The sequence below is a fragment of the Epinephelus lanceolatus genome, chromosome 23 (assembly GCF_041903045.1).
Source record: "Epinephelus lanceolatus isolate andai-2023 chromosome 23, ASM4190304v1, whole genome shotgun sequence".
Taxonomy (NCBI): domain Eukaryota; kingdom Metazoa; phylum Chordata; class Actinopteri; order Perciformes; family Serranidae; genus Epinephelus; species Epinephelus lanceolatus.
This window is the reverse complement of record NC_135756.1, coordinates 28,327,666-28,341,456: the sequence shown is the minus strand read 5'-3', so window position 1 is coordinate 28,341,456 and position 13,791 is coordinate 28,327,666. Positions and strand designations below refer to the sequence as shown.

Sequence of the window (13,791 nt, the reverse complement as noted above, 5' to 3'; positions counted from 1 at the left end):
CACTTTTCAGACCCATAGGCTCCGTCCACTTCTTTCATACAGTCTATGGTCAGGATGGCTTTTATTTAAAGAACCAGAGATCAACATAAATAAAAAGGTAGTGGGGACTCAGATCTTAATTGCATCCAATTGAAAACCTGTCACTCCTTCCTTCCCCAGGACCTGCGTCAGTACCTGTCCAACCTGGCAGAACAGTGCAACTCTGAGGACACAGACATGGAGCTCCCCACTGTGGTGATCCTGGACAACCTCCACCATATCGGCTCCCTCAGTGACATATTCAACGGCTTCCTCAACTGCAAGTACCACAAATGGTGAGCCACAAATGTCTTGTATTGAATATCAGTAAAATCACAGCTAAAATAACTGTAATGCCAAAAATAACACATTTTAACAGTATGTGTCTCAAATTGAGAGGCCAACCTGGTGCTTATCATCACTGATCTAACAACAACATAATGCATAATCTACATGTTCTCAGTTATTTAGTGACGCACTCTGTTGTCTTTGTTTCTGTTCAGCCCTTATGTTATCGGGACCATGAACCAGGGAGTGTCGTCTTCTCCTAACCTCGAGCTACACCACAACTTCAGGTTTGTGCAACACACACAACACAACCTTGACTTATACAGAAATGAACTCTGGTGCTGTCTCTCAAAATATTATGATATTAGTAGTGTTTTCAAAGATACCTGTCATATTGTGTGTACGCTATTGGTTCCTCAGAGAAATGACTTTCAGTTTTGTTTGCTTTGCATCATCTCACCTGTCAGACAATGTGCTTCTGTCAACATATTATCTCTCACAGATCGTAAACTAAAGGCTTTCTTCCTCTGAGAGTGCTGTAATCACATCTCTTGGATAATTAGCCTTGTTAAATGAAAATGATTAGACAATATGCATGTTCTGAGTGGGGATCATTTCTGCTTGGCATGTTTGACTAGCTGATGATTTGGCAAATATAAAGTCATTAGGAAAAGCTTATCATGAGCCAGACATTCATTTAATATGAATCTATAAAGGGAAACGAGCCCAAAACTCTTCACTCTGAGCTGCTTTGATGAGGAATGTGGTTAAATGTTTAGCTGATTTATTACCTCCTCTGTTTCTGTTTCACCATCGATTGTTTGTCCCGTCGTAGGTGGGTGCTGTGCACCAACCACACCGAGCCGGTCAAAGGTTTCCTGGGCCGTTTCCTGCGGCGGAAGCTGATAGAGACGGAGATCGATAAGAACATGCGCAGCAATGACCTGATTAAGATCATCGACTGGGTCCCCAAGACCTGGCAGCACCTCAACACCTTCCTGGAGGCACACAGCTCCTCTGACGTCACCATAGGTCAGTCTCACAGACACACACACACACACACACACACACACACAAACTTTCTCCTGCTTGTGTCTATACTGTTAGTCCGATATTGAAGCCAGTGTGGTGTTTAAAAGTAAGTGTTGTAACCCTGTGATGTTCTTGTGCCTCCACTCTTGAGTTGAGAGTCTGCTCCATGTCTTTGGTCTTTGGACCATGTCAGCACTCATCACCTGGGCTCTTTTGTCCCTACAGGCCCCCGTCTGTTCCTGTCGTGTCCCTTGGATGTAGAAGGCTCTCGGGTTTGGTTCACTGACCTGTGGAACTACTCCCTGGTGCCCTACCTGCTGGAGGCTGTCAGGGAAGGGCTTCAGGTATGTCCCAGCAACACTTGATTTTTCTGATCGCTATATGACAGCATTATTGTGGCATATGTGTGCATTTATTCGCAGTTTTGTATGCCTATCAGCACGGACACAAAGAGTTAAGAAGCAGATTGAAAGCGAGGCCCTTCCCTCTCTCGTAAACTGAGTGTAAACACTGATCAAACTGTAGAAGTAGGCAGTGCTGATGAAATATAAGCCAAAATTATGTTACTGTATTGCCTATTTCTCACCTAAAATGTCCTCAGAAACCTAGTGCACTCTTTAACTGTAATTCAAAATCCTTTTTTACCAGTAGGTTTTCTACCTTTTGAGCAAAAGTACATTCCACAACTCTTTTCCTCTGTATTCTCTGGTCATGTAGAACAAATGTCAAAAGTATTTGCACATGTCTCCTGCAGAGACAGCCCTGTTTTATGAAAAGACTGCCTTTCCAGCAGTGAAATACTTCTTTAAGTCTGTGGGCCATTGGCACAGCTGTTCAAATGATATGAGACGAGTAATGAAACTTAGAAGATAATGATAGTCACCACACTCTGTGAGTTTTATGTCACTGCACATAACTCTGGCATATTACAGGAGGCACAGATATGAATAACAATTGCAGGTGAGCTTTGACAGTAGCCCACCACTTGGTGCTAGTTATTGTGATTGCACCTGTACAGGAGTATCAAAATCTGATTTAGAAAATAACCCCAATTTCTCAGGCATTGATATAGAGTTTGACTTTTTTTATTTGCTCATATCTGTTCTACTATGTCATCTATACCCTCTCTCCCTCTTTGGCACACCTGCAGCTGTACGGCAAAAGAGCAGCATGGGAGGATCCATCCAAGTGGGTGAACGACACATATCCATGGAACGCCGCCTCGCTGCAGCAGGATGGCCAGTCGCTGCTGCAACTCAGGCCGGAGGACGTGGGATACGACGGCTACAGCTCATCCAAGGAGGGAGCCTCGTCCAAGCAGGTGTCTCAGAGCGACACTGAGGGAGACCCACTGGTGAGGAAGACAAACACAAAACAACTGTAGTGATTACTCTGTTAGGGAGTTTCTAGTTTACCTGTAACATATAAGAACAACATCAGAGAATACAGAGGGACTTTAAAGTGAATTAAAATAGGCTCAATGTAAGAAATCTAACACCATGGGAAGAATATGAGGTAAGTGACGTTAGCTGTGTGTGTGTTACTAAAGATAGAAGCAGAGAGGAACGTGCTATGGAGATAGATACTGCCTCCATATGTGAACTGTGACCCAAACCAGATGATTTGATTCAGTTAAACAAATCAAACATATATATTCATGATGCAGATTCATAAAGTTATCAATTCAGTGATGCTAGTTTCCATAGAAACCCAGGATGAATGTTACCTTGGCTCTTTTCAATAATAATAAAATAAATTAAGACGCTAGTAAAGTAGCCAGGTGGTATAGGCTCACACACACACACACGCAGGAGGCTGGACTATTCAGGGAGGTGAGAGAAAGAGAGAATTAATTTCCATTTGCTGGGTTATTGCAGCCCGAGAGGAATTAAAGGGTAGCCATCCAAAAACAACTGGCTTGATTTAGCAAGTGTGCGCGTGTGTGAGTGTGTGTGTCTGTGTGTGTGTGTGTCTGTCCAGGCGAGACCAGTTTGAGTGCAGGTGTGCCAAGGCTCATTTTAGGAACACTCGAAGCAATGCACCATATGCAGCAGCATTTCTGCATTATTTAGACCATTAGCTCAGTTGCAGGGATGAGGAGTTCTGCAGTTTTATTAGGCTGATTTACCACAAGGCTTTAAAAGTGCTTTTTACCACGTGTAAAGTATAGAGACAAAGTTTGTGAGTCATTAGACCGAGGTTTATAATGGGGGTTTTAGGTATGGTGGTTAGTCTCATTACTGCTTTTCCACTCTTGACCAGGTACTGTCGCTTGATCGGAAGTGTCCTGTTTTTCCAATTCAGGATTCTTGTGATCACTTTAGAGCCCTGCAGCTGTGTGCATTTAGCCAGAGAATCACTATATAATTATGATTGGTCACCACCAACAAATTTATTTGAACCAAATTTTCACCAGACCAATTGAACATTGATGTGCAGTTTGAGAGGGTTTGTGATGCCCGTTCATTGTAGCACAAGGTAGTGTCACCTCTGTTTTTGCTTTGACATTGTTGAGGATGTCGTACTTGGGCAGGTGAGTTAAACACAATTAAATACCTCCTTCTCATCTCTCTGTTGAGCTTTGCACATACACAGCACCAATCGACGCTTGCAAAAAAATAGCAGAGGGTGAAGACATTTTATGAGCTGAAGGGCAAGCGAGCGTTTAGTTGGGTGGCGGATTTGGGTTGCGCTACAATTTTGTATTGCTGTTTCCTGCAAGTTTGAGAGAAAAGGATTGTTTTCACAAACAGAGTTGTTTTCAGGGGCACGTTAAGTTTCCGAAAAATGTTGTTTGATGTCTGCACGCCCTCTGTTTTCCCACACACAATCTCTCTCATTAAGGCGTTTCTTTGTTTGTGTATTGCCTTTCCAGATGAACATGCTGCTACGGCTGCAGGAAGCAGCTAACTACTCCAGCACACAAAGCTGCGACAGCGACAGCACCAGTCACCATGACGACCAGCTGGACTCCTCGCTGGAGTCGGCGCTATGAGACGAAGAGCTGCGCTGGGAGACACCGGACCCCTTGAACCTGGGAACCTCTGAACCTCGGTCACTAGCAGACACCCCCTATAGTGCACAGATACATAATATATGAAAAGTTTTATTATCAAAATGGTATACCTGCCATTTGATAGAATATTTTTACATTACAATGGTGCAATATTAAATCAGATTATTGTATGTTTTAAAGAGCAGCCAACTTGGTCCTCAGTGATCAACGTGATAAACAATCATACAAGTTGGATCCGTTATATTTTAAGCATATAATTAAGCTCAGCTAGTCATTTAATGGATGTATAACATTTTAGAATACAACTTTTCATATGTGTGTAGGCGGGATATGTCTGACAAGGGACAGTAGTTCCTTTTGAAGTTGACTTCCAAGGAGTAAATCACATTGTGCTCACTCACGATGAGCCACAGATCACCCCGTAATTTTAACATGGGGTGTCAATCTCTGAAGTGTCAGAAAAAAAGAGAAAGCCAAGAGTTTAAACTGGATTTTTCTTTTTCTTTTTTTTTTTTTAAATCCCAGATATATCTTCAGATGTTTACAATGGGGGGAGATGGGTTCTGTTGTTTATGTCTTTCCTTGTTTACAGAGGTGCTTCTCACACAGACACACACACACTCATGCACTTACACAGGCAGCAGGAGGACACTGTCCTCTAATCAGAGGCTTCGATTGGTTCAAGCCCCCATGTGACCAACAGTCCAGCCTGCCAAAGTGTCCTTGAGCAAGGCACTATTTATACCACCCTGGGACCCTCATCTCTGACCCCACCTATTGAGGGACTGTTGAGTGTTTTCAGGTGATGTAATGCCCTCTGGTGGTCACAATGGAGGTTTTCAGCTGTTAGAAAACTGGTTCTAAACAGATTTTCTTTACACACAAATCACAAACTTCTCCGTCTCCTTGTTTACCACTATATCACCTTATTTGGGTGTCTTTGCCTTTTCTGAACATAAGGACAATTCTGCGCCTCCATGATGGCACCAGACGTGGTTGATTTAAAAACATTTGCAAAGCCTCTGCAGCCCAATTAGGATCACAAGAATTACATTTTCATAACGGCGCACAACCCTCCTGTTCAGTCGTCAGTTGAGCTTCATGGTGCTGGTCTCCTGCCCTGAGCCTCCTCAGTGTCAGGCACTGCCAAGCCGCTCCTCGCTGCCCTGCATGCCAACAACAAGCACAACGAAAGCCCATTGTCTGTGTGTCATCCAGCCACATTGCTACTGTGAAGAAAAAAATGGACAAGTGCCAATGTTTCCCTTTGATTTACTGCCAAATGTAGACACGCGCACACACAAACACAACCATACACACACAGAGACTTAACATCACAGCACACAGCCGAACATGGTTGTAAACTTAGATTAAGTTGTTCTTGGCCTTCCACGCTCCACAGCCTGTTGTCACTCCATAGCTTACAATGCACCATGAGAGCAGCAGGCAGCGCCTTCTGTGAGTCCCCACAGAACTGTCTGTATTGACCGTTTGCTAAACACCTCCCTTAAACAGTGACTGTCCAGTCATTAGCAACTGTAACTCAGCATCTCTGTCAGGCTTTCTCCACGTGTTACAGTGGCATGCAGAGAGATGCAGTTCATAGATACTCAGCATTTACAGAGTTCTGAGGGTTAGTTGCAAAGGTTAGCATGATTGGCTAATTAGTTTACCACCTACAGTAGTAACTGAGTTTAACCTGCTCTTTATTTAATTTATGGAGGTTTAAACTCCAGCAACCCCAGCCAGTATAACCCTGAGACTGATAGTGTTTGCTAAACACATAGGTTAGTTCTCACCCCAAACGCCTTTTCATGACAGTGCCCCATGACAAGGCCAAATGCCCTATCTTATAGTGTCAATGAAAGTATTTTGGGGCTCAGTGTTGTCACATGACAGACCCAGAAATTGTAATTCCACAATTGGCCAGTATGAAAATTGGCTTCAATGCCTGACACTGTTCCTGCGGGTTTGGTATCCATCCCATGATTTGAATCTGTTCCAAACTTTAATGGGTTCTTCCTTGGCCCATGTTACATCCTTCCAACAAGTTTAATAAAAATAGGGTCAGAGTTTCTTTCATAAGTCTGCTGATGAACGAACAGACCACCCAAATGAAGACATAACGTCCTTGATTGAGATAGATATGAACAAGTATGCTAGCTAAGCAACTAAACAGATTTATGTTATAGTCTAATGTTACTAGATTAACAAGCTAAGTTTGTACTGCAATACAAGAAAAATGCTGTTTTTGTTAAGCTCCATTAGCCTCAGTCTTTCAGCCCGTTACCATGTATGAAGCGCACATTAAAGACCTATTTCAAGATTATCGTTTTAAAACAAGACATACGCAAACATTAAGCCCATGGAACTAACGTTAGCTTAATTAGCTACCTAGCTGCAGCTAATAAAATGTTGAGTGGCTAATATACTATCAGTATTATTATGAACTCATGCAGAGGTGTGAGAATGGAAAGCCTGACAGATGAAGCAACATGTGAGGCGGGGCTTAGCGAACGGTCACTTGCAAATAGCTGAATTCTTATGACATTTGTGTTAACCTGCATGGAGAACCAAGTAGATGGGGTTTGCTGCAACATTCAGAACATAAACTGGTAAAATTCAGGAGAGCAGTAAACTGACTTTGAAAATGTCAAGGCCTTTACTTCAACAGATATGAATCAGAGCTGATCAATCAACAAATTAATACTGAATTGAATGATGCAAGGTGACAAGGTGTCTTGTCTGGAACTCATTTGATAGTCTTGTTCAGCATCTGCACCCATCTGGTATCCATGAGGTACCAAAAAAGAATCCAAAGTATTTTGAAATGCAAGTGAACCAGATTGGCCCAAGAGCTGAGAAAGGGAACAATGATACTGGTGCTTTCTCACTGCCTTAAATGTGCAAAAGTCTGGGAGGCATCCTCTGCTCCCGAGTGAGAAGAAGAGACGTTAATGTCAGACGATGATGATGATCTGCTTCCTGCTACGTCAAAGAAGCTGCTTGTAGTCGGAAAAACAGCCTCTTTTTGTTTTTTGTTTTCTTGCTCCCTCTTCCTCTAAACCGCCCTTTCTTGTTTCTGACAGTTAAAGTATAAAATGCTGTATTTGAATTTAAAACTGACCAATATTGTAAAAACATTTAAAAAAAGGGGTGGGGTATTTTTTAGTTGTTGTTTTTTCGCCCAGTTGAGCTGGGCTCACTTGAACAGGAGCACAACCAAACTGTTTTGGGTTTTTTAGCCTGATGAGCATGTTTTGAAGCTTTTTAAAGGGGATGCATCAAGGAGAGACCTTTACCGTTACGTATGCGTGTATTGGACGGAAGCCATTTTGAATTTTGATTGTCCTCTCTTTGTTTAACGAGTGGGTTGGTTTTGCACACTTTGAGGTCGGGGTGGGTTGTAAATACTTAAGTCTTGCACAGTGAATCAAAGATGCATTCTGCCCTGTTGATGTTACAATATGCTTAACCCGCTGAGTAAATTATTGTACTTTGAAAACAGAGAGAAAAAAAAGAAATGCAAAAACTCAACACGCTGTCAGAAACAGGTGTGTGTCTTGTGGTGATTGGATGTTTTGCCTATGCAGGAGGCATACGGTGTACAGTAAGAAACAGTTTTTAGCTCACAAAAATCACAGACTGAGAAAAAATAGGCACTTTTCCAGTATCCCCCCTTCCTGCCATAATATTCTCTGGATCCTCTCCGTCTTTAGGAATGCCCTGTTGTTCCTTAGATGCACTTCCTCTCTGGACATTTTCACCCAAGCTTACCGCCACGTTAGGCTTGCAAGCTGTCCGAGGCACCGAAGCTGACCTGACACCGTACTGTATACATCCAACAGGTGCTACTGGTCAGTCAAAACCCATCAGAGACCAAGAAGTCATGTTGTCACAACCTCAGGACAATCCTATCCTCTACAATCCTACCTGTGTTCAGCTTCACATGTGTCTCTGCAGCCAAGCCTCTGATGGTTCACACATGTATCTGGCCAACTTGGTCGGCCTTGCGTCTGCAAGGGTGTTTAGTTGCATGATAAAGGGGTAGTTACCATGGTAACAGGTTGCTCCTTACCTACAGTTACACCCGTGTATCAAACCTGAACTTATATCTCCCACAATTCACCCTCTCAGCTACTCTACACTCCTGTTGTGGGCCATGAGAATCCCGAGCTAGCAGAACTTTGGCACCGTTAACAGTGTACACCATAGTGTTGATGATCAGCTGGTCATTTTTCCCCACTTTACACTTTGCAGTTACATCTCAGTTGAAAACCATAGCATTTACTCTGGTTTGAGAGAAAGTTTTCTTCTTTTTGGGTGAAACATTTGTCCTTAAATGTTTTATATTTTGTACATTTGTATGTAACATATCATGTAAATAGACAGAGACAGTGATTTAACTCATCTGGAGGATTTTGTAGTCTTTGTAAAGCCCTAATAAATGGTATTTGGTGTCACACGAGCAAACAACATGCTGAGCCTTTTTCTGTGTCCAACTGAAATGTGTGGTGTGTTTTGGGCGGTTAATGGAGTGGAGGGTAAAGGCATCGGAGATGAGTGATTCAAAATGAATATAAAGAATGTCAGCATGTTACAGTGGCCTTGTACTTTGAGATTATACAAAAAAAAACATTTAGTACAAGTCACAAATTAAGTCAGAACCGTTTATCATTTACCAGGGTTGAAGTAAACAGGACACTGAAGTTACTAGGTCCAATAGAAATGGTCTGTATTACTTTAGCGAAACCAAGTACCTTTAATCCCTAAGTGTCTGTAGAAAACTTGCTCCTCACCTTGAGAGCAATCAATCTAGAGCTGTCAGCAGAAGAAATAGACTTAATCGGTTTGAATATCCTCCTGTGAACATTTTGGGTTGACCTTATACTTCATTGTATTTAACTTAGAGCTGTTGCCCTCATTTGTGGACACTCATTTGTGCCATCTAGTGGTAGAAAGAGCACAATACACTAATCCATGTAAAAAGATGGCAGCCATTTCTGCCAAGTCAGTCTGCAGCCAATGCTGACACAAAAGTGGACAAGGTCCAAAACCTGATCACATATTGGTTGAAACTGGTTTGATATGGCAACAAATTTGACCAATTTAAGCAACGGTAACAAGCTAAGACATTAAGACTTTATTAGGAAGTACTTGTTTGAAGACAATGGCATTTTATTGTAATCTCATTGGAGGACATTGGAGGACTTTATTATCATTGACAATGCTTAGCTTTTTATACTTATTGGGATCTTTTGATCTCAGATAGCTAGGAGAAATTAAAAATGCATACCAAACAAAAGTTCAGGGCTCAGGAGGATATAAACCGTATTAACACTGCACCTATCAGCATTTTGACATTATTACAATAAGTGGACAACTAAGCAGCTTTTATCAAAAATATGTCAGTGTCATTGTCACAATAATGTTAGTAGCAATATGAGCTAAATATCTAAATCTTTTTCTATAGAAAACGTGATTACTAAAAAACTAAAGGGCATTGAACCAAAATAAGACAGGATGTCCAATGGTGTGAGGTAGCTACAACAAGCCCCAGTGCATATTATTATTGTGGGCTTGAGTGCACACTAGTTGTTACTTATGAAGCACACACACACACACAGAGTTTTATGTTTGAAAGGCATGACTGTGCAATCGGTTTGCAGTTTTGCTCAGCTTTAGTTTTGTGCCTAAACTAGCTATATATCATATTGCTTCTCACACGAGGTATTAACATATTACCTGACAATCATTATTGCATGTCTATATGTGACAAAAATACCAAAGAAAATAAGAAATAATTTATTTAACTGAATAGTGTTTTCATAGTTTATCTAATAAAAGCGCTGCCAATGCGTATGTTAAGCTGGATTTATACTTATGCATCAGCTCTATGCCATAGCCTACGCTCCTGGTCTACGTTGTGAGCATTTCTACTTCTGCGGAGGTGTGTCTGTGTCACTCTGCAGTCACACCTCCAAACCACTAGTCAGCAGTGGGGTTTCTGTGAAGTGTTGTAAAATTTAGTTGATTCAAAACACACATTATATATGGCTTAATAGAGACAATTTCAAACACAAGGACACAAATCATCTTCACTACAGCTCGCAGCATTCACAGACAAACACCTGTCTTTCGCTGGACACATTTTCCCCACAAATACAACATGTAAATGTTTTTGGCTCAAGCCTATGACATTTTACATTGTATATATTAGCCTAGCAACTAGCAGAGATTTCCTACACTCATATGAAGCCAGGATAAATCACACACAAGACAAAATGTTACTTTGTGGGAGCTTTATTGTTTTCACAATTTATTGTAGGCTCTACGTTGACGCAGAGCCTACTCTGTAGGTACAGTGTCGATTCGACGCAGAAGTATAAATCTCACTTTATATGTCACACTAGAGGCTGGTGCTGTAGTGTTACATGTCATGCCTGTGGCACCTCTTTTGTTTCTGCGATGCCGGCCTGCTGAAGGAGCATAATGCCGCCATTGTTTGATTTTGTGCAAAAATGCAAAGGCGGCATAAAGAACGTATAGCGACCCTCTGGCGTGTTCAGAGTGGGGGTCATAATTCGAGCCCCCCACCCCTCCCCCAGGGCATCAGTGCAACGTCACTGCCTACACTGTCTATACCTACGCCCCTGACAGTCATGTGTAGTCAGATAGGAAAACAGTGACTGCTAGAGCCCAGAGGGTGGGTAACAAGCTTTATTAGACATAAGTCTGTCATACATCTATCTAAAATTAGTGTTTACAATACGAATACAAATAAACAAGAAAATGCAGGAAGTGAAAAATGCAGTGAACGTGTCAAAAGTTATGTTTTTACTGGGGAAAAAATTACAAATGAAATACTAGTATTGGTTATCAAAACCTAGCACCATGTCGTTTTATTTTGAAGGGCTATTCGACATCTTGTTTGATCTCTTCCGGAGAGCTCGCGCAGCTGTACCTAAGGCAAACATGGGACCAGGCACGTCTCCCGTGACGGAGTCAGAAAGAGACGATAAAATGTCTAAACCTAAAGGAACTTCGGTATCTTTACCGCAGCACTCCTATTGGTATGACTTTTGGATGTTCGTGCTCTTTGACGTGGCGTTTTTCCTCGTCATGTATTACATAGTCCCGTAGAAAGGTAAGTGGAGAAGTTTTCATTTTGTAACTGAGAAGGCGGCTACGGAAGTTGCTAATCCACTGAGCTAAATTAGTCTGGTTAACTCAATGTGAAGTGATAGAAAATTAAATGACGCCTTTAATTTGTCACTTAACAGGGTGTTATTCACTAAACTATATTTCAGTTTAAGTTTCTCAAGCCCAGAAGCTTTTATCCTTCAGGTATTCAACCCAGCCACTAACTGCTGTTGCCCTTTATGTTTGGCTGCTTGTTCAAACATCAGATATGAGTTCCTGCACAGGAGACCACAGTAGTAATTACAATGTAAACATACTCAGTTTACTCTCACTAAAGGTAAAGAAAGAGAGAAGAAGTTGAACCAAGAAAATGTTTGGTATCTTTGCTTAAAATATTACTGAAAGCAGTACCTTGTCACCTTGATAGTCCTTATCAGTGGACCTTCTAAAAAATTAATCAACCAGGCATGTCAGCTCTTACACAGTGTGTCATGGGAATTTCCATGTAAATGTCTCCTGATTTGGGCTTTAAAATGACTTTGTTTCAGAGTAGTTTGGAGTGATAGCTTGTTATTATGATATAGATTTTGTCAGGGATTAAAGTAAGCTCTGGCTAGATTTAAATGATAAAGAACAGGTAGGGTGAGGTGTATAGTCTTTGTAGGCACTGAGTAGTTTGAGAGCACTGTGTAGCAATACTGGTGCTGATGTTTGCACAAACTGTTTCCCCTAAATGTAGTAAGGTGTTAGAGCCACCACTAACATTTTAGTACACTCTGCCTTTATTCAGTTTAAAGCAAAATGTTGTATTTGGTGACCTCACTGTAAATCATCTGTACCTTATTTTGTTTGCTGGGGTTAAAATTTTGTCTTGAATGTTATTACTCTTGTTTAGGTTTAAGGTTTGTCTCCTGGACTCAGGAGCCTGAAGACATGGAGTGATGGTCCTGCCCTCCTGTCAGGAACGCTAACCCAGCTTTGACTGAATTTAACACCACGCTAATGGATATCACATCGCAAGTTTCCTCAGCTTGGACCACGGATCTGCCAGTCTTGTACACATGCGGCATTCTGCTTTGACACTAGAGCTTTGACCCACTGAGCTCCTTCCCTCGGTGACGTGTTGCCAGTTGTTGTGGACTGTCTTTCTGCATGGATGGATTCACGTTGTTCCCTTGGGGAAGAGAAAGAAACTTAAAGTATTTTTATTGAAAAGTGACAATGGCCATCTAATGATCTTCACTGATCCCCAGAGGGGAAATTAGGTTAAAAAAAAAGGCAAAATAAACTGATGAAGTTGTGGAATATCATCCCAGCACATGAAAAATGTTAAACTTTGCACATCGAAAATACGCGAATAAAATGTTTTACCTACCTACTAAATGGTGACCATTTGTTTCTTGTTTAGCTCTTCACATTTACACACATTTTTAAATCCCTATTATTATATAAAAGCTAGCTAAGTTCAGTAGTCTAAGATTTACTGTGCATGCATTGCAACATTGCCTTGGAGTGTTATTTCTGCTGTCAGGTTTATAAACTAGTAGTTAGCTTTAGGCAATAATACACAACAAACCACCATTAAAGGTCCAGTGTGTAGGATTTTTGCCGCTTCTAGCAGTGAGATTCACCTGTAACAAGCATTTAGGAGAACTACATGGCTGACCTGAAACGCAAATGGCCCTATCTAAAGTGAGTGTTTGGTTTGTCTGTTCTGGGCTCCTGCTGTAGAATAACACCAGACTCTGGGAGATGACCCTCTTGGTATGTAGATCTTTTCTTTTCAAGATATTTTTTTGACATTTATTCCTTCATTGATAGGGACATACACTCTACCAGGTGAGCTAGAGGTTGCCCCAAAATCACTACATTTTAAGGTAATGACAATACAACGGTTCGTTTTGGGGGGTGATTAGAAACTGATAAAAAAAATTATGAATATTAAGTACCATTTCTGCCAGTAGATGCCCCTGAATCCTACACACTGGACCTTTAATACACTGTTTAGTTGACCTGATAGATAATGAGGGATAAGCCTCCTGCTGTGTTTCTGCCCACACAGATTATCTAATAACCGTCTACATTGATTAATCTGATGAATTTCCTTATACATATATATGTATATGTATGTGTGTGTATATATATATATATATATATATATATATATATATATATATATATATATATAATGCCTGCTTTTTGCATATTATCAGCTGGTGCTATTCATGAGAGGTATTTTGGATAGCTGCACTTTATTGTGTTTGTACCGGTTGTACGTAAGTGAGATGTCTTAT

At 41.2% G+C, this 13,791-nt stretch overlaps 1 protein-coding gene and 1 long non-coding RNA gene across 25 annotated transcripts in view; both read left to right on the top strand.

The window, feature by feature from the left end:
• nav3 (neuron navigator 3) overlaps positions 1–5,418 on the top strand; it is a 544,714-nt gene extending 539,296 nt beyond the window's left edge. For all 24 annotated transcript variants that reach the window (XM_033615269.2, XM_078165210.1, XM_078165209.1 and 21 more), the window contains 6 exons: positions 160–314; positions 522–593; positions 1,142–1,338; positions 1,564–1,682; positions 2,489–2,692; positions 4,214–5,418. In XM_033615269.2, the coding sequence (XP_033471160.1) occupies positions 160–314; positions 522–593; positions 1,142–1,338; positions 1,564–1,682; positions 2,489–2,692; positions 4,214–4,333 (867 nt within the window). In that variant the 3' untranslated portion in view covers positions 4,334–5,418. The remainder of the gene's footprint in view (positions 1–159; positions 315–521; positions 594–1,141; positions 1,339–1,563; positions 1,683–2,488; positions 2,693–4,213) is intronic.
• A 5,731-nt stretch (positions 5,419–11,149) lies between these two features.
• Positions 11,150–12,880, top strand: LOC117249143 (uncharacterized). Its single transcript, XR_004500959.2, has 2 exons — positions 11,150–11,501; positions 12,393–12,880. It is a non-coding gene; the product is annotated as an uncharacterized LOC117249143 (long non-coding RNA).
• Positions 12,881–13,791: the final 911 nt, after the last annotated feature.